At 38.6% G+C, this 18,555-nt stretch overlaps 1 protein-coding gene across 2 annotated transcripts; it reads right to left on the bottom strand.

Annotated features, from left to right (window-relative positions):
• Positions 1–346: 346 nt before the first annotated feature.
• HACD1 (3-hydroxyacyl-CoA dehydratase 1) lies at positions 347–18,121 on the bottom strand. Of its 2 annotated transcripts, none has more exons than XM_084511485.1 (7): positions 17,868–18,121; positions 13,648–13,765; positions 12,549–12,567; positions 12,380–12,462; positions 9,655–9,776; positions 7,213–7,391; positions 347–5,729 (listed from the first exon to the last, which is right to left on the bottom strand). In XM_084511485.1, exons 1-7 carry the CDS (start codon positions 17,993–17,995, stop codon positions 5,647–5,649), a joined length of 732 nt encoding a protein of 243 aa, XP_084367611.1. In that variant the 5' UTR covers positions 17,996–18,121; the 3' UTR covers positions 347–5,646. The 2 variants fall into 2 exon arrangements, with proteins under 2 accessions (XP_084367611.1, XP_084367610.1); XM_084511484.1 differs by having other exon boundaries at positions 12,380–12,468; positions 17,868–18,120.
• Between the last annotated feature and the right edge of the window lie 434 nt (positions 18,122–18,555).

The raw sequence follows: 18,555 nt of genomic DNA, 5'->3' as shown, positions 1-18,555 counted from the left end.
CTGTCGTGATGCTATACGTCTTTTTTTTTTATGCCCTGTAATGTTCTGTCTTGTTAAAGAGAAGTTAAACCAATATTACTATTCCCACTTACCTCTTTTTATGTGGAATATAAAAAGGAAGTCTGACTACTAGCAAATACGTTAAAGTTGGAACCTCAAGATTTGTGAAATAATTCCAGATTAAAAAAATATATATATATACACACAGTACTTATAAACAGATACCAGTCTAGTGTAATACTCTGAACAGTATGAGCAGTACTGAATGATAATGTCTGTATGAACTGACTTCTATATGCTACCACAGAAAAATAATAATAAAAAAATCAAATCAAATCAAACAGAACACAGTTTAAAACATGGCTTTTAATTGATGATGAATTTCTACAGTGCTACAGCAATTTAGGAATCTCTAAAACAAATATCTGAATCTCTAGCTCATCAAATCTTATGATCTTTACAAATAAATAAGTTATTAAAAGTATCATAGTGAGCGTTTTCCTGTCTGTGTAAACTGCTAATGATAATAATGCATTCCAGGAAAAGTAACAATAATGAACAGCTGCAGTGCATTTACATTTTTAAGAATCTTTAAGTACAATCTATACATGATATGCTTACATAAATATTTCCGTACTTACACTTTTACAAAGCCATCTGAAAGGACATAAAATACAGTCAAGACTGAACAGAGAAGCAAGAGAACTGCAAACAAAAAGACAACATGTTCCAGTTGATACAACATGACATGGAAAGTAGTACACATTTACGTTTTAGAACTCCAAAACCATTAGCAGTTGCAGGCCTGATCTTGATAACCAGCTCCTGTAAGAGAGCTAGAGTTACCCAACATTCAGGTTCTCCATAGTTTGTCTTGGTGCAGGCTTAAGTTCACTTTTTCAACTTATTCCTACTGTGGCCTAAGAATTCACTGGATAGGTCCCCTGATCTGCTAATAAGGATGAACAACTTTGTTAACATCTGTAAAGCTTCTTGTCCTACTAAAGGCACTCAGGACCCCTTGAAAGGCATCAGTGGCTTACAATGTCAGACACTGAAACAAAAGTACCATACCCTGTTAAGGTGTGCCACCACGAAAGCAAGATTAAGGGACTACCCTTGGCAAATGTGAACCTGCCCTTTTAACGGCCTTGCAAAACTTAGCAAAACTTCACATTATTGAACTCACTTGAGCAAGGGAGAACAGACAGAAGAGCGTTGCAGAAACAAAAGGTGTCTGTTTCTTAAACAGTCATTAAAACAAACATATATTAAAACATTTCAATGGGCTACGGTTAATCATCTATAAAAGTCTGTGATAAGCATGAATTTAAATTGTAAACTGATCATAAACAATACAGTCTCTCTGAGCACATTTTAAAATATACATTGTGAAATAAAATTTAATTTTCAGAAAAAGCTTTCCATCTTTTTGTTCAAAAATACATTTAACCAATGTTTTGTAAAGAACTGCATGCCTGCCTGGAAATTTTGATTTATGAAGCCCTTCTGCCTAGTGCAGAATATTTACTTGTATTATTTTTCCTTTTTTTTTTTTTTTTTTTTTAATAAAACAGATTAAGCAAAAGCTCAGTTCACAGAAACTGTTAACATAGCAGTTATTCTAAATTATAGTTTATTGCAATGTTACTAATTTATTTGCCTTCTAATCACATAAATATACAAATAAGGTAAGCCATTATGAAGAGAGCAAGTACCACAGTCAGAGCAGTAGCTAGACCTAGATTTAAACTGCACATATTTCTGGATAAATAAAGGTCACAGGAAAGGTCTCCATTCAATTCCTCGTTAACGAGTCATTGCAATCTGCCCATTAATGCGGACTTGGCCGGGTGTTGTGTTCAATGGGAATTAGGAGAAGCAGCACACCGCATGATTTCTCCAGGGCTGTTCATTTTGAGCTGTACTATTGACAGCAGCTGACAGGTCATACCAGTATTTCAAGAAATATACGCTTATAGATCAAGATACAGATACAGAGAGCTGAGTGAAGCACAAAGCCTCTTTCTGTAACACACCCTTTGTGCACAGAGATCCTCTCAGCTGATCTCATTAGTTCCTTATGCAGAGGGTATGAGAGCATGTTCAGCTGCCTCTCTTCTCAAATCCCAAGCAAAGAGAAGTGAGGGAAATGATGCATAACAGCTACTGTTCACAATGGCCTCCGCGATCCTCCTGGCAGCTAATGTGGAGGATGCAATTTCTCAGCACTATATTCCATTGTACTGGCCTCACCCCGATGTCAGGATTTGGCCTCCAGACATTGTGGGCAGAGCTGTGAAAGGAGGTGATTCACCCAACCTGTCCTCGAACAGCCTTTCCCAGCGTGTCTGTTGGGGGAAACCTCAACAAATCCAACTGCTTTCAACTGGAGTTTACAAAAAGGACCTCGTGTTTACATTACTAGCAATAGTAAGAAATGTCACTTCGTGATTAGAAATCTCATTCCAAATGCCTGTTCCTATGTATTAGCATAAAGAAAAAATCAAACAAACAAACAAAAAACCTTCATAAGGTCATACTTTGTATTAATCCATGTCAGAAAGCAAATACAGCACAAGTAAGAAAACATATTCATACAAACAATTTGTTAAAGACTACATCAAAGCATTACAGACACTGATGCCTGACTACATTCTAATCTCTCATAAACTGGAGGATTTCAATGCAAACCAGGAATATTGCAGAGAGGAATACAAAAAAGAGAGGTGTCAAAAATAAGTTGGAAAGAGAGCACCATAAGAAAATCATACTTAACTTTTTCTGTCCATTTAACAAATTAATTAAATGTTTCACGGTGTTATACTGAAGTTTAGTTAAGCTACAAAGGATAAAGTCCTGGCCCATTTTACCCAAAATTTTCACTACTCTAGAGAAGATATTAAAACAAAAGGTATACATTGAGGCTTCAGTGAAAGACTTTAAACAAAAAAGAAGAGGAAGAAAAGAAGAGGAAGAGAATAAACTTACTTTTACAATTGTATCAATATCTTGTATGATGTTTTATGAAAAACAAGATTTTAACAAGCTGTGCTGTATTTTTTTATGTCACATTTACAAAAGGATATAAAAATAGCTCCTGGATTGTCATATGATAAGAGCCTTAAGCCACAATGAAAACAAATGTAATACAGTATTAGAGCTCGGGTATTTCTTTTATTACAAGAATAGTATCTGTGGGATACACTCCAATAAAGGATTTCAAAATCACATACTGCAAGTATTCAATGCATTTTCAATAAATTGATAGCTATGGTCTTTGGTGAGCTGCCCTGACAGTAAAAAAAAAGAAAAAAAGAAAGAAAAAAAAAAAAGACACAGAACTTAATCTAATCTTATTTACTCATGTTTCTTCATACTCTTCTGCTTACTGAGAAATATTTCTAAAAACTGCCATGATGCTTGCTCCTCATGCATCAAAATGCAAGCAAAGTTTATAAAAGTGTATTCTAAGAACTTTGGACAAATACAACTGCTAGTCTGAACGTGTAACACAAGTATTTTGTGAATCAGAATTGTAAATGTGGTTTATATTTTAAACTTTAAATACTTTTAGCTGCATATAAAACAGAAAAGTAATAAGTTAACTTATAGCACCTTGCATACATTTGTTCTAAAAAATAAAAAGATTATACCTTTTAAAATTTCAAGGAATACAGCTATTCTATCTCAAGTCCACTATGCACCTACCATTTAAAAGGAATCTCATTTACATGTAATAAAGACAATGTAAATATCAAAACTGTAAGGTACAAAATGGAATTTAAAAGTTAGGGGTACAGTAAATCCTTGCTTTTTCATCAAAGTACCTGATACACCTGAAAAAGATGCATCTACAATTTTCAAAAGAAGTTGTACTATCATCAAATCATTGAAGCTAGAAGTGGAAACTGCCTATTTGAGTATGAAGTTCAAACTCCTTCCAACGAAAGATTGTTTTCCAGTACTGTATTACATCCAACTTAAAACCTTTCAAAAAATTATATGCATTGATAAGCTTTACTGTATCATTCTGGATGGTTGGACTAGATGATCCTGTAGGTCCTTTCCCACCTTGTGTTTCTATGGTTCTATGATTCTGATCTCACTGGTAGGATCTTTCTCCTGACATTCACTAGATATATAACCAGTTCTAGTTACACCTTCATGTTAATAAAGCCTCTTCCTCTACATGTATTTGTCACATAACCAAAATTTGTACATACTTAATGACTCAACCTATCCAACTTCCTTCTTATTTTAACTATTTTTTAATGTTTTCTGACCTTTCTGAAGAACGACTCAACTCTGCGCTCCCGAGGTACCCAAAATATAAGACAGTACTCTAGAAATTACCTCAGTGATCACAGGGAGTATTCTGATTTCCAGCTGCCTGATGCAGCTCTTCCGCATATATTCTCTTATTTTTATATTAGTGATTCTGGAAGCAACTTTGTTGCCTATATTATCAAGACTTCCTGCTACATTATTACTTTTCAATCTTCTCTCCCTCTCACTAACTATCAAAGTATCCTCAAATGCATTACCTTGTCTTTGGATCTCTGTGCCCAACTCTTGCCCATATTTAATCCATCTATTGGACTTCTTTCCCTCAGGTATCATATAGTGCAGTACCAGCTGTAACTTTTATTAATACACTGTAGATCCCCCTTGCATATTATTGAAGATGTTAATTAGAATTACATAATCACATTACAAACAATTAATGGGGAGGGAGCAATTAAAATTGCACAATGGGATGATTCAAAGCACAATCTATATTTTAAGACATTATTTCAAGTATATTTTATCCCTCTTACCTAATTATGGGAATAAAAATATCTCACTGTAGCTACAGTTTCTAAATGCAACACCATAATTTTTCTGCATACATAATTAAATGTAGAATAAGAAACATGCTGACGATTAGTCTTCCTCCACAAGAGTCCTGTTCCAGCCACTGACCAGAGAAAGGTAAGAACATCAAGACTACTCCTCAGCACAAACTTCTAACCAGTTAATATTATATCTATTAATCAACATTTCTTTTAAATTAGATGCAAAAATATAGAGAAATCTAAACTCGCATTGACGATCAAGAATTCAGCTCCTTTCAAAAATCCTTCTAGAATTCTACAGTGTGATCCTGTAATTCAAAGAATGTTCAACAACACACCAACAGTACTTATAACTGTAAAGGTATAATTTAACATACAACTTAAATAACATTTAACCCACCTACTCTATGAAAAACATCATTACCTAGTTCATGCTCTGTTTTCCAGAAGACTCATTTTCAACACAACTCATCAACTCTCCTTCTGTTCTTCAGCATGACTACAGATCATCAAGGCCTTTCACAATAGAAAGCACATTAGCCAACCACTCAGTTTGTTAAAGCTATTTTTCAGCCTATTGAAAATATGAAAACGTTTGAAGAAATGAACAATTAAAAATCAAAGTGAAACCAAAGATGAAAAGGTAATTCTGATGATATATTATCTGTATAAATAATACAGTCCATGTTACTTTATACACATTTATTCTTGTTCCATGTTTTAAAACTTGGACTCAGAAAAATCACAGGAAGTTTTGTTTTTTTACCCTTGTTTTTCCGTTAAAAGCACCATAATTACACGGCTCAATTCAATCGTCCTTTTCTACAATCACTTCTCCATGAAGCACCTTTCTTCTCTGCCGCAGCATGTGGAAGTAGAGTTGTGGAAATACTTGATCAAAGCATAGAAGAAAGCAAATTAGATTAAAAAAAAAAATCAACAGATCACATTACGGAAAAGTACACTTTTGCAGAATGATGAACTGAGGAAAAATTATGGCACACAGTGCCACAGCTGGTTAAGGCAAATAACAGTGAGTCATGAACTTCGCAGTGAGTTACAAAACAATAATTACTCAAAAGTCAGACAAAGCCCTCTGAATGTATACTCTGCTTTTATGGATCTTCCCTTCAACATTTTATTTGTACAGAAAAGACTTAACCACTTAACAGGACTTAGCAGTACCTAAGTCTTTAAACCTATGCTAAGGTAAGCATGTATGAATTGAGACCTTGAGGATCCAAATTTACCCTACTTGTCCAAGTCTGAAATGAAGAGCTCTCTCTTTCTCTTGGTCCTATTATATTACGGTTCTGATGCATTTGATCATTATTTTTAATGCAAAGAAAATTGGATTTATTCCTGAAACATAAAGTTATGCAAACAATTCTTAAACTGTTAGTAAGTTGTGATAACTTCAAACATCAGTTTACTCATATAAATCTCTCTCATTGGTCTCCATGATTTCTTACAACAAGAAAATTCAAAGTGTGTTTACATACAAAGTCCACACTTTAAGTCAGTTTCTTGAAGGAATACATTTTATGGGTGTACATCACAGCTCCTTTCAACTTCAGTTTTCCTGCTTCTCAGTTCCTCTCCCTCGTCTCTTGCTTTTTTTCTAACCTCACTGTCCAGAGTATCTAACATAAACTACTTGCCCAGTTTGCTCTAGCTCCATTTCAGTTGTCAATGTGCTGTATCTAAATCATGTTGCTTTCCCCTTGGCTGCACTGTTTAGACTACAGTGGAAATAACAATGGAAGTTCAAGACAGATAGTCTCTTTAGTCTTAGTTCTGGTTAGCCAACTGTTCTGTGGCTCCTGGTATCCAGAAGCACAAGGAAAATCTGGTTAAACCCAGGACTGAAGTACACTCAGAGAGGTTTTGGAGGCAGGGGGTGGATTTCTGTGAAGCTGAAATTTTGCTTCAAGTTTTTCCTAAGCATGCTTGCTCAAATGGTTTCAGGTAAGAGGATACTAACAGCAATTAAAAAAAAATAAAAAATAAAAAAAGAGAGAAGGCATATCTTTGGATATTGCAGGAGAATTTTAAAGTCATTGCTTCAAAGCAGCAGAGGCACTAGAAATTCACAGAGCTACAACTACAGACAGACATTTCTGTATGTAAATATTTTTACTTATTGCTGGTCTTCTTAGCATTTTCACAGAAATTAAGATAGCTTATGTTCTGATGCAAATAACAGAACAGAACATTTCAGTTTAAATAATTAAAGCACAGCAAAGCTTGAAACAACAGAAATCAGATGTTAAGAGTGGAAAGTGTCAGGAAATGTAACTACAAGCACTGTTGCCAGCATTGCTGATAATTGGTTATTATATTGCTAATGTTACTGAAGTTAAATAATACTTACATGGTATATAGGAGAACATGACAATAATAAGGAAGTAATAGTAGTCGAAGGAGACATTGTATTTGTTGGGAAGTCTCAATGAAAACATTCCTGTTTTCTTCACATAGGGTAAAGCAGCATATATAGTCAGCAGTTCACCAGCAACTCCAGCAGGATACAAAATTATAAAAAAGTTGTATCTGCATTAAAAAATAAATTAAAAAATGTGAGAAATGCCCAATGAATTTAAAATTTCCTTTTGCTATTATTAGTGGCACAGCAATATATTGGAGTAGTTCCTGCACCAAAGTCAAGGACCACCTCCTCAGTTGGCACAGAGTATCAGTTTCAATTACTTTAGATTGGGTCGTTTTTGTTTACAGAGAATGAATTCCTCAATCACGTTATTTAAAAACAGAGAAATATTGGAATGCATGTATGCCTTTCTAATACTAAAGAGTCAAAAATTATTCTGTAAATTTGTAGTCTCCAGTAATGTCTTTTTAATTAATTTATTTATTACTGATCTTACGTCTGTTGTCACTGATAGGACTAAAACCAGAACTGGATCCCAAATTCAGATGATCCTGCACATCCCTGTCACAGTGCATGCACGCTAGGTCAATTCTATGTACTATAATTTCTTTGAAGACAATGGAAAAGTTGAGAAATATCAGAAACTTGTTTTACCCACTGCCACAAGGGAAATCTAAGTAATACTACGTTTACAACTAATACAAATTAAAAATTAAAGAAAACAACTCCAGAAAATCATCAAATCCATTTAAAAATAGGCAGAACACATTCAAATAAAGGGCAAAGACACTGAGTTTAAAGAAATTATGGTTTGAGTGCCACAGGCTACAGACATGTAGACAAAATGAAAAATGTAATCAATGGGGTTTGTGCAGTCCTTATGCACAGTGCATCATGTAGCTGCAGTCTCTCCTAAGGAACAGCTCTCTTGAGCTGACGCAGGGGAAGAGCAATGAGAGCTGTCACACAGGGTCTGAGAGAAGTGTACAGCGTGCATTCCATGACCAAAAGAGATGAGATCCAAAATGGTAGCAACTGAACATGAAACCCTCTCAGGAGCCAATGGGCTTAGAGGACTCATAGGTCAGAGAACAGATTACGTGAGGTATAAGAAGGAACTGATGCCATGACCTATACACAGATTGGCTCTATGCAGCGTAAAAGAAATAACGTAAAAACTCTGAGCTAAAATTTAGATCACACCTATACCATTAACTATGGACAGGCAGATATCTTAAAGACCAGAAAGGTCCAGCTCCTTAGGAATCCTGGATTTATGCTCAGTTGTGCTATTTGATTCTTTAAAAATCTTGATAGGATATTTTGAACTCCTGGAAAGATAACATATTTTTGAATGTTTTGTTTATATCATATTTCACCATACATCTCTGCTGTGAGAATGGCAGCTTGCCTATTATGAAGAAACAAAAATTCTATCATTCAACATACACTGATTTGATGGCAAAAAGCCTGTCAGTGTACTACTTTCTTAATGCATTTCTCTTTCTGAAGACTACATAAAAATCGTTACAAAAACTGGACCTGATTATTTGCAAGTTTAGTGCTTAAACATGACCAAACCTACAACCTCAGGTATTAGCAAAAAAATAACGTTTAATAATGGACATAATTATCAGACACCTCAAAGAAGTGCATTAGAAGCATCAGAACTGCATTATCTACAGCACACAAATAAAGCAGAATAAACAAACACACAAACTTGTTTCAATAGTCACCTGTGCTGAATGTAGGTATTTCCTTTCTAACAGGGGAAGTCTGTCTGTCTTGGCATATATTTGTCAAACGATAACTAGAGAGAATGTTACTCTTCCAGTTAAATCTCCTGATAAACACGCAGTCTCTGTAATATATCTGATATAGTGACAGACCTTAAAGTGTGTTTCAAAATCAAAGCAGTTTTGATACAGAACACACTTTTTATGTTGGCTAAACTATGCCAATATTTAGCTTCACTACATTAATGTAACTACAAAAGCTCTGATAAAGCAGAACTTCTCACAAAGCAGTACTACACATACAGAAAAAGACAACAGCTCTAATAATTTCAAAGACCTTAAATCTACAAACACTAGTACGGGTGCTTAATTTTAGGCACTGTATTCAAAAGCATTTTAAGGAATCATACTGTAAGTTAAAAGATGACTCCAAAGATAAGGAAAAAATATTAAAGTGAATTAAAACACCGTTCAAGCCATGAGACACAGAAAGCATGGAACAAATCACACCCCAAAATCTCAGCTAAAATATTTTTCATATTTTAAACCACGTAATGATAATCACAAGTAGAGAAAGCAACCAACTTGCACTCTGCTGGCACATAACCAAAGCTCTCCCGTGTGTTAGCTCTGCATGCATGAAACTAACATGCACAGAACCATGAGAAACTGAAATGCAAGACATCTCCACCTGGCCCATTTAATGAAGTATGGCAAATGGTTGAGCAGGTTGAATGTGTAGAAGGAATATCGAGTAATCTCTGTCACAGTCCATACAACCAGAAAAAGAATAACGCTCTCCTCATTCTGGATCTGCAGAAGTATAAAGAACCAACACTTTCTTCATCCTTAAGCTTCTTTTCTGTGCAAACTGCAACAGTCTTCTGTTTAAGATATATGGAACAGAACTAACATCTTGTAAAGAAAAAAAATTTCTTTGAAACCATGCTGAAACCATTACTATCATATATATATTTACTAACATAGAAACATTTTGCAAACTCAGCAATCTTTATCCATTATGCAAATACAAACCCATAAAACTATATTTGAGCTTATTCCTCCTCTTTATCTGCACTTTCACTATGCTGTTTCCCTCTTTATTTGTGGTTGATTTGCTTGTTTATTTTTTTGCTCCTCAAAACAGAAAAAAGAAAACACTAAATACACTCCTTTCATAACCAGCTTTTACCTATTCCATATTTCAGTACTCCCTCTATCTAGACTTTCTTTTACTTTTTATATTGCTTCTTCCCCACCATACAATGCATGTCTCCATGAAACTTTAGATGAGATGAATTGTTCAGTAGCGTATAGTGACTGGAACTTAGCTGCAGATCAAATCTGGGTGCAAGATGGTTAAGGAGTTGGAACATGGATGAACACTAAATTAAGAGTAGTTGGCAGATCAGGATGTTTGTGTAAACTTACTCGACTGTCGTGTCTAAGATTTAAGTTCTGAGTCATTAAACTGCCTCATCAGTAGGTAGCACATCTATCTGCTATTTCAAAACATCAGTTCTTTTTCTCCTTAAGTGAACGAATAAACAGAAGACCCCAAATACAAAGAAGGCATGTGGGGATCTATTGCAAACACTACCTTCTGAAGAAGAATTACACGCAAGTAATTTTCTGTTCTTTAAAAGGGAGGGAATTTTGTAATACAATTCCATGCCTGAAGGCTGAAAAGCTCCAGGGATGTCTGTGAAATAAAATAAAGCAACATAAATTTTGTTAAAATGACAAAAAAAAAGGGAAGTGACTTTTTTTAATAGAATGCAACATGATGACAAAGCTTAATACATCACAAAGATGCTGAAAATGCACAACTCTGTCAAAAGTCAAGAAGAATTTTAATTGATCATCTTCTCATAAAATCGCGCCCTCAATGTGTCAAAGAAGGTGCAATTTTAGTGAAAGGATCTCACAAACAAAATAAGATATAAAAATCCCACCAAACTCACAAAGAAACAGCAACAATGGCAGTGCTAAGACATCCAAACAGATAAGCAAAGGAAAAGACAGAATTAGGCTGTTCTTAGCCTCATGCGATTAGAGACAAACATCGATAACCCAAACTTGGATTCCTGTCACAGTGCTAAAGCCAAGCAGAAGTGCTCTAAGTAAGTATGCAGAGAATTCCTATTTGTTGCCTTGCAAATCTCCAGTCAAGTACAGAGATCTGGGTCTGGCTGTTATCACTAACATGCCTCTCACCACCTACGTGACCCTGAACATTCATGCCTGCTAAGCAGTAACAGCGTGAAATACAATCAGACATACATTTAGATGTATTTTGCTTGGACACAGCTGTACTGAAGATAGAGGAAACAAGAGAAATGACTGGTTATGCTAAAGATTTAATCCACTGCAGATAATAATAATAAAAAGAAAAAGTGCTAAGTTCCAGCATTCATGTAAATATTCAATATTTAAAAAACGTGTGACTCTTTGAGACTTTTTCACATAAGGGAAAAAGAAAACACTGAATACACTTAACTTGCAAAAAAAAAAAAACAACTATGAAAGGCTTATTTCATGTTTAAAAAAAGGCACAGTAAAGGAAAAGATGAAGAGTTGAGAAAAAGTTCTCTGTGAACTGAAATTAAAGGATTTGTCAACTGAGGCAGGAGCTATGATATCCCATCGGCAGAAGGGCATATGCCATCTGCTGGTGAGACAGTTTAATGGCTCAGCTTTTTAAAGAAATTCAGGAGCACAGGCTCAAAATCTATCACTGAATTCTTACGTACCCTTTACAGAAAGCAGAATAAATATCCTATCTACTAGCTGTAAGCAGTCTGCTTGTTTCATTCTGCTAAAAAATCACTAGACTTACAATAACCACCTACAGCCAGGCAAAGAAGTTATTATCATTTATTCAGGAACCTAAGTGTTCCTGTGACATGCTGGAAAACTTGATATACTTTTAATGAAAACAATGCAGTATGCATGCCATCAAATGCTGATATTCCCATAACAATAACATTTTGAGAAGGTTCCTAAAAGGAATTGCAAAATCACAACCATTTAAACCAGGTAAGTTCAATTTAAGACACATTTTCATTTAGATTCATTCAGTAAATGCTAACTTAAGTTCTTCAAAAGGAATAGGTAGCATTATGGTACATATGCAGGTAAATGAAAGCACTAGTTGTTGATTTCACTTAGGCAGACCATAGCTGACATGATGCTGAAGACAGTGCTGATTCACACCTGAGACCCAGACCCAGCCACTTGGGCAGAAGTACGTAAATTCAGTCCTGTAACCCCTATTTCAGAAACTGCACTTGAGTATGTCAGTCTTCTCTGTATGAATCTTACTAATTTTTAAATTTGTCTTCCTGATGAAATGAGAACTGTATTAATAATTCCTTCTTATTAACAATTGAAACACAATTTGCTCACACACATACCTGTTTTATACTATGTGCAATGAACCACACCATGAAGATTCTTGAGCTCACTTGGACCCCCGTCACAAGCACAGATGTGCGAACTATTCCTTGAAAAGAGAAACATGTTATCTCTGCTCCACTACTCATATTTTAATTAGTTACAGCAGAAACTAAAGAAAGAACTCACCAACTGCACAGTGGACTACCTGTAAATAAAAATAAGTTAAAGGTTACTAATTTACAGTATGTTACTATCTGCCATAGTAACTAACATGGGCTTTTTGATATTAATCTAAACCTAGGTTTATTTCTGCTGTTTTTTTTCTCCAACTAATATTTCAGCATCTTTAAAATAAGTACATGTTGGAGCTGTAGCAACCAGTGATGGGCTCATTATCTGATCTGTGTAAACACTAAATGAAAGAGATTTATTTTCCTAATTGGATATATTGAACATTTAAATACTTACAAAGTACTTCTTTTTTGAACTGGTAAACTTCCCTTCCATTATCTTACCCAAAGAATAATTTCACAGGACAATGTGGAAGGAGTCATACAGTGTACGCTAAATTAATAGAAATTTTAAAATGTTCTGTATTTACTATGGACTAATATCACTATTATCATTTTGCCAATGTTAGCTATGAATCTTCAGATTTATCTTCTGGTCAGTAATGGTTAGCAAATGGAGTGTTTTTCATTGTTTTGATAGATCCAAGTGGAATTACCTGTTGGGAAAGGTTAATAGCAAAAAAGCCAATAGAGAGCTGGCCACATAATTTTAAACAGCTGCTTGAACCACAGATGTTAGGGGCAGACCGAGAGAAAGAGTAAAAATGCAGACAGACACTCTTTGCTGAGCTTGGGAAAGAACCGTAACTGCTCAGTATACCCAACAGTTTTATTTCACGGGTGTACCATAAATTGAGACCATGAGCGCATGCTTGGCAAAGTCATATTATTTCAAGAATGCTTTGCACAACTTGCACAGACCTTGTTGTAAGGATTTATATGGGGCATGTGAATCCAGTCTGGAAATAACTAGAAGCACACCAGTTCCCAGAGAATATTTGATTTACGGCAATATTAAGAGTTAACTTTTAAAAAATATGCTCATTTCTTTCAACTAATCTCCTTTCCCCCACAAAAAAAAAAAAAATAATCAAATAAGGAAGGTAAAACAACTTTCAGCACTAATATAACATTTTGATATTAAATTCAGGCTAATAATGTGGTTTGCCTATGATACGCAGCATCCAGTAAAGCAAACTATGTTTGAAATTTACCTCAAGCAAAGCAAATGTCTGGAAAAATTTAAGCGTCTTTTGCACGCTTCTGAATAAGCCTCTGTGTGTTCCTTTCTGTATATAAAATCGCACCATGGCAATACCCAACACCAGCCACCTACAAAAGAAAGAGAATGGATACATTTCAAATAAGAATTCTAAAAATATCCATCCGCTGTAAATAATTTAGTAGAATATTTTCCTCACAGAATATCTTTGCTTCTTTACTTGTCGGTGTTCTTAGGAGATTGTTAAAAAAGTCTTTAGACAGAAATATTACGTAGTGCTACATAAGCACTACACTCTTTTATCTCTTTACCTGGAAAGGGATAGAGAATGACTTGTTTACCTTCAGAGGACTGATCTGAATTACCTAAATTAAGAGCCCATCAGACCAGAAGTCACTCTATATTTTTACTGTTAAATCCTCATGTGTCTTTACTGTGAATTACCATTATTGGAAAACATCTGATGAACTCAGCACTGATGCTACCATTTTGGTCTCAGGTTGGAACCGATGCACATCATTTTTACATTTTTTACGGCACCTTAACTTGTTATTTTCAGAACTGACTAGGGATCAGAGCTTCTGTTCTACAATTCAGAAGTGCTGAGAAGTCATCTTGGAAATCAAAGTCTGATGTGCTGTCAGGTTGGTGCTCTAAGTTCCTGGCTTCCAGAGGCAAGAACATTTAACTTGCAGATTTGATGGCTAATTTTTTAAAAATTATTTAATGAAATTGAGTGATGCTCTTAACTGATCATCCTTTCAATGTAAATGAAAGAAAGTAATGATATCTTTGAACCAAACTGAAATTTGTGATCTCAAATGGAAACTGAGATAAAAACAAAGCAAACACCAAAAAAACCCACTTCATAACCATGGTGGATTGAACCCCACCATCCCAGCCAAGATCAAGTACAATAAGAAGGTATGAGCAATTGCTTCCACATAATTAATCCATGTTTATGAAATTAAATTTTTCAAAATAATATACCACATGTTCCATTGTTAATGCATTCCTGCACTCTTACAAACATCACACTAGCAAGATTCCTCGAAACTTCAGGCTTAAAACCACAAGGGCTACGTACAAAATTTCTTTAATATAAATTCATAGGCACAGCCAGAGCTGCAAGCGGCTATTTTGATTGTTAAAAATGAAAATATACGAATTGCAATAACATTAGTTTAACTTCTTGTCTGACTATATTTGAGAACAATCATTCAATCCTTTCATCCTCCGCAAAGCCGTCACAAGCGCATTGTGCAGCAACACGAACTCTGGCTGAGGCAGCCCCAAAACAAAAAGTGGTGAGGTCTGAGAAATATTCAGAGGCATACCAGGAGAGTATAGAAATATTCAGGGAAATAAATGAAATGTTACAAGGCTAAGTGGCGGGTCCTGCACTTGGGGCACAACCCCACACAACGCTACAGGCAGGCAGCAGAGTGGCTGGAAAGCTGCTCAGCAGAAAGGGATCTGGGGGTGTTGGTCAATGCTCTCCTGAACATGAGCCAGCAGAGTGCTCAGGTGGCCAAGAAGGCCAGCAGCATCCTGGCTTGTACCAGGAATAGCGTGGCCAGCAGGAGCAGGGAGCTGATCGTCCCCCTGTACTCGGCTCTGGTGAGGCCGCATCTCGAGTGCTGTGTTCAGTTTTGGGCCCCACACTACAAGGACATTGAGGTGCTCGAGCATGTCCAGAGAAGGGCTATGAAGCTGGTGAAGGGCCTGGAGAAGTCTCATGAGGAGCCACTGAGGGAGCTGGGGTTGTTTAGCTTGGAGAAAACGAGGCTCAGGGGAGACCTTACTGTGCTCTGCGGTTACCTTAAAGGAGGTTGTAGTGGGGTGGGGATCAAGTTCTTCTCCTAAGCACCAAGTGATAAGAGGAGGGAAAGTGGCCTCAAGCTGCACCAGGGGAAGTTTAGGTTGGATATTAGGAGACATTTCACTACTGAAAAGGTTGTGCCCGGGGAAGTGGTTGAGTCACCATCTCTGGAGGTCTTCAGGAAACGCGTAGATGTAGAACTTGGTACCATGGTTTAGTGGGACTTGTCAGCACAAGGTTTAAGGTTGGCCTATATGATCTTAGAGATCTTTTGCCAACCTGAATGATTCTATTATTCTCTATTTATATAAACATGTGGATAAATATTTAACTCTTCCCCAGCTTTTACACTGTCCCCTACACATAATGTACTGACTAAAACTGGAAACAAGACACCAGGAAAGATGGATATTTGATCGGACATGTTATGCTGTAACAGCATGAGATTTGCATGGATCATAACAGCTCCGTACTCCCCACGCGTGACATGCACTTCAGTATCAGTCCCTCAACAACTCTCACGTGTAGCATCTACCATGACACAGTCGTTTCGCTTTGTCCATGCCAACAACAGTTCATGACGGCATTTCGAGCTCTACATGAAGTTAGTCAGGCTTCCCCACACTGTTGGAATGATTCCCCTCCATCCTTTTACCTTAAGCCCATGAATCTGATCTGCCAGAGCTCCAAAATCTGTCCCCCTTCCCAAATATTATTTAGATTTTATAACAGATGTTAAACATGAATGCGTTAATTTGAGGTTGTCTCCTACGACAGTGGAAATGAGGAATTGCTGGAATCTCACTAGTAGTCCTTCACAGCAAGGCTGCCCCATTTTACAGCGACGTGTTGGACAAGAGGAAGGTGACAGCGGGTGTGCATCCAGCTGGCAGCACGAATGGTGACAGCCACAGCTTTGTGCTAACCCTAGCCTGAGAAGTCATGTTACATCTAATCTCACAAGGCATTTTCTGCATCTCATTCTTAACAAAAGCATTGCAGAGAGAAGTAGTCTTGGACTCCATCCAGAACCAAAGACTGTAAATATGTTTTTTCTTAAGTAAATTATTGTTTGGACGTTTGAAATTTCTGCCGATCACTTTATTTAGCTTTCAGTGGCTTCGACTGTCGAAGTAGTGAACACTGAAAATCAGCAGGAAATGGAAAACAATTTGTGTAATAAAGGTAGGATTTCCAGCTGGGACTTTTGGTAAGATTGGGTACTGACCTGCCATTTTAGTCACAGAATGTGTGCCTTAAATCTTCATTAGAACAAAAGATAAAATGCAATTTGGTATTGGGCTGGTTGTTCACATGCGCTTATGTATCAGAGAGGTTGTTAAAATTCTAGAAATGTTTTGCCCTATTGCACCATCTGGACAAACACACTGTTCTTCGTGTTCACCTGTCCTCTGTAGCACCCCTGTGAAATATTTCTCTACTTCAAACCTTTATTTTTCTCTTAAATTGTATCTGTTTGAAAAGATGACAATAATTTGTTCCTATCTCTTCTTTCTCTGTTTCCACATAAAATACACAGTTCAGCAAGTCTGAATCCCTCTGGATGACAACCAAAGATGGGGAGGAGGAAGTGGGAGAGCCTGAATCAGCACCTAGGGTCAGAACTAAAATGGTTCAATAATTTTCTACACAGACTAAGATGACAGGCAATGGCATTGACAGATGAAAGTCAATGGCAATAGTCAGCGCTCACTGCCAAATTCACACCTGGAGGAGGAGGCAGGGAACTCCATGAGGGGAAATTAACCTGCAAGCTACAAAAATCGCCAGTAAAGGCACTTCCCAAAGGCTTGTGATATACGAATAGTGTGCGCATGGATGCTAGTGGGAAGAAAACCATTTAAATCCCATTCCTGCCCTTCTGTGTGGCCACCCTGACAGAACTAAAGCATCACCAGTCCTCTGCAGTATTGCAATGAGGGGGAATTCGCCCTTCGGGACCCGAGGTGAAGCCGTTTGAACGATTCATTCTCCCCCACCGCTCGCCCAGCCGGCGGCTGAGGGGACAGCGGGCGCCCACACGGCCTCGTCCCCAGAGCCCGGGAGGGCTCCAGAGCAGCTCGGGGCCCCGGCCGGGCCCTCACCCGCGGGCAGAGCGGGCTGCGAGGGCAGCGGGCAGCCCGGCATTCCTGGCCCGGCTATACTTAACCTCGCCGCGCCCGCTCGCGGGTAGCGCTGCACCGTATTAGGCAATGCCGGGCACGCCGGGGCTGCAGCCCCGCTGCCGGCAGCCCCCCGCTGCCCCCCGGCTCTCCCCCTGCCCCACGGCGGCTCCCGCCCCGGCTCCGGTCCCGGTCCCGGTCCCGGTTCCCCCCTCCCGGTCCCCGCCGCGCCGCCGACCCCGCTCCCCGCTGCCGGCCCGCGCTCACCCCGCGGTCATGGCGACGTTGTAGAAGATGAGCCAGGCCGTGGCCAGGGCGCCCAGGCTCCTCTTCTTGCCGTTCTCCTTCTCCTCCACCGAGCCGTTGCCGCCTCCGTCCTCCTCGCTGGACGCCATGGTTCCCCCCCCCGCGGCAGGGCAGCGAGCGAAGCCGCCCGCCCGCGGGGAGGAGGGGCTCCCGCCGCGGCGGGGCTGAGGCCGCGCTGACAGCTGGAGCTCGCCCTGTCCCTCAGCCCATCTGGCCGCTGCCCCGGGGGCCGCCACCCGCTCCGATGGCGCTGCCCGCTCCACCCTCCGCCACTCCGGGCTTCCCCGGGCACGGCAGCGGGCAGGGGGCGGGCGGGAGGAAGGGGCCGCGGCCGCCCCTCGCCTCCCCTCACCGCCCCTCGCTGCCCCTCAGCGCCCCCCGACACCGGGAAGTTGGCGCCGTGTCCCCGGCTCCAAACGCCACTGACAGATAATATCGGTCTTAAAAAATGTATATATAAACCAAACACATCCACAAATCAAAGCACAAAGAGGTTTGAGGTTGGTTGGTGAGAGGTGGAGTTGTTGGACCAAGTCCATGGGGCCCCGGCTCAGGGGTCCCCCTAAGGGAGAGGATCCCTTCCAGTGTGGTGTGTCTCGGTGTCACCCTACATACACGAGGCAGAGTGAGGCAGGCCCCCTGACAAGGG

Source organism: Aythya ferina, assembly GCF_964211825.1.
Source record: "Aythya ferina genome assembly, chromosome: 2".
NCBI lineage: Eukaryota > Metazoa > Chordata > Aves > Anseriformes > Anatidae > Aythya > Aythya ferina.
This window is presented reverse-complemented; position numbering and strand designations above follow the sequence as displayed.

Coding starts and splice junctions, on each gene's coding strand:
- HACD1 (XM_084511484.1), bottom strand. CDS start 17,995: ATGGCGTCCAGCGAGGAGGACGGAGGCGGCAACGGCTCGGTGGAGGAG. Junction 9,777..12,379: donor TTGCACATAGTATAAAACAG/GTATGTGTGTGA, acceptor ATACTTCTGCAG/ATCCAGAATGAGGAGAGCGT. Junction 7,392..9,654: donor TACTTCATTAAATGGGCCAG/GTGGAGATGTCT, acceptor TTTTTAATGCAG/ATACAACTTTTTTATAATTT.